We start from the raw sequence: 1,511 nt of genomic DNA, 5'->3' as shown, positions 1-1,511 counted from the left end.
AAGTAAAACAAAAACTTACGCAATTGACACGAACCGGTTTTCGAAATATTATCCTTTTTCAAGTGTCGAGGAATGGTTATAGTTTATAGATCTATGTAAGTTGTGTTATAGTTTATAGATCTATATAAGTAGGGTTATAGGTTATAGATCTTGGGTTTTCACTATTGAATTATTTAAATCGCCCAAAATTAGTTTTGAAAACATATTTAAAATGTCATCATTGAGTATTTCATTGTAGGGCTGAGATTTATCGTAAGCAGGGTGATGTTACCATGGCTATAGTCAACTTTACTCAAGCCATCAAATTCAATCCCACAGATCATGAAGCATATTTTCAGAGAGCTCAGATGTATGAACAGGTATTGTATCAATTTATTTACTTATTAAAGACTGTTTATTGGTATCTGAGTTGACTAAGTCAGATATGAAACTAGATTGTTAGCATTATACACAATATATTAGGCTGCAGGTTTCCAATTTTACTAAATGCTGGTACACAATCTTGTAACTGATTACACTGAGTAGCTTTCAATACAACTCAATATCAATATTAACTGATTACCCTGATTTTCATACATCCCACTCTTAATTTCATCTGATTACTGAGTAGTTTTCAATACAACACATTATCAATTTCAACTGATTACTGAGTAGTTTTTAATACAACTCACTATTAATTTCAACTGATTACCCTGAGTGGTTTTCAATACAACTCACCATCAATATTTCAACTGATTACACTGAGTAGTGTTCAACACAACTCACTATCAATTTCAACTGATTACACTGAGTAGTTTTCAATACAACTCACTATCAATTTCAACTGATTACGCTGAGTAGTTTTTAATACAACTCACTATTAATTTCAATTGATTTCCCCAGGGCTGTTTTCAATACAACTCACTATCAATTTCTACTGAGTATCCTGAGTAGTTTTTAACACAACTCAATTAATTTTATCACTAGTGGATTTAGATTACTGAGATGTATTCTTTAATCAACTGAGTAGTTTTCTATACAACTCACTTATCAATTTCTACTGATTACCCGAAGTAGTTTTCAAAATAACTCACTATCAATTACTAATTATTGGAATATTTAATTTACGGGGTTGTATTCTTTAATCAACTGATTGCTTTGCAAAAAACCGAGGCCCTGAGGCTGTGCATATTAAAGATTCCTCGACATTTGGAAATTGAAAAAAGCATAGGCTAATTCTGCTGACCTGGCAAAATTTCAATCATTGCATTCTGCATGGCGTTATCCGCCTTCATAAACCCATAAGGTGCAGAAAATGACTCACACTTTTTTGTCTGTGCCTTAGATTTTAACCTGAATTTGTATTTATTTTAGAGAGGTGAAATGTTATTAGCTCTAGAAGACTATACCACATGTAAAAGAATAATGCCCAGTAGAACTGATGCCATAATGAAACATGGATTGTATTATTTTGAACATGAGTAAGTACATGTATATAGCTTTCATTAATTGTACTTAAAATATCATGCATT

General features: G+C 31.6%; 1 protein-coding gene across 1 annotated transcript in view; it reads left to right on the top strand.

Annotated features, from left to right (window-relative positions):
- Window positions 1–272: 272 nt before the first annotated feature.
- The window catches only part of LOTGIDRAFT_175751 (hypothetical protein), a gene marked incomplete at both ends in the record, with an annotated part of 44,817 nt that continues 43,578 nt past the window's right edge, over window positions 273–1,511 (top strand). Inside the window, 2 exons of the mRNA XM_009059156.1 lie at window positions 273–359; window positions 1,354–1,460. Of these exons, the coding sequence (XP_009057404.1) occupies window positions 273–359; window positions 1,354–1,460 (194 nt within the window). The remainder of the gene's footprint in view (window positions 360–1,353; window positions 1,461–1,511) is intronic.

The sequence above is a fragment of the Lottia gigantea genome (genome assembly GCF_000327385.1).
Source record: "Lottia gigantea unplaced genomic scaffold LOTGIsca_379, whole genome shotgun sequence".
NCBI lineage: Eukaryota > Metazoa > Mollusca > Gastropoda > Lottiidae > Lottia > Lottia gigantea.
Note: the sequence above shows the minus strand (reverse complement) of the source record. Positions and strands in the feature narration are given on the sequence as shown.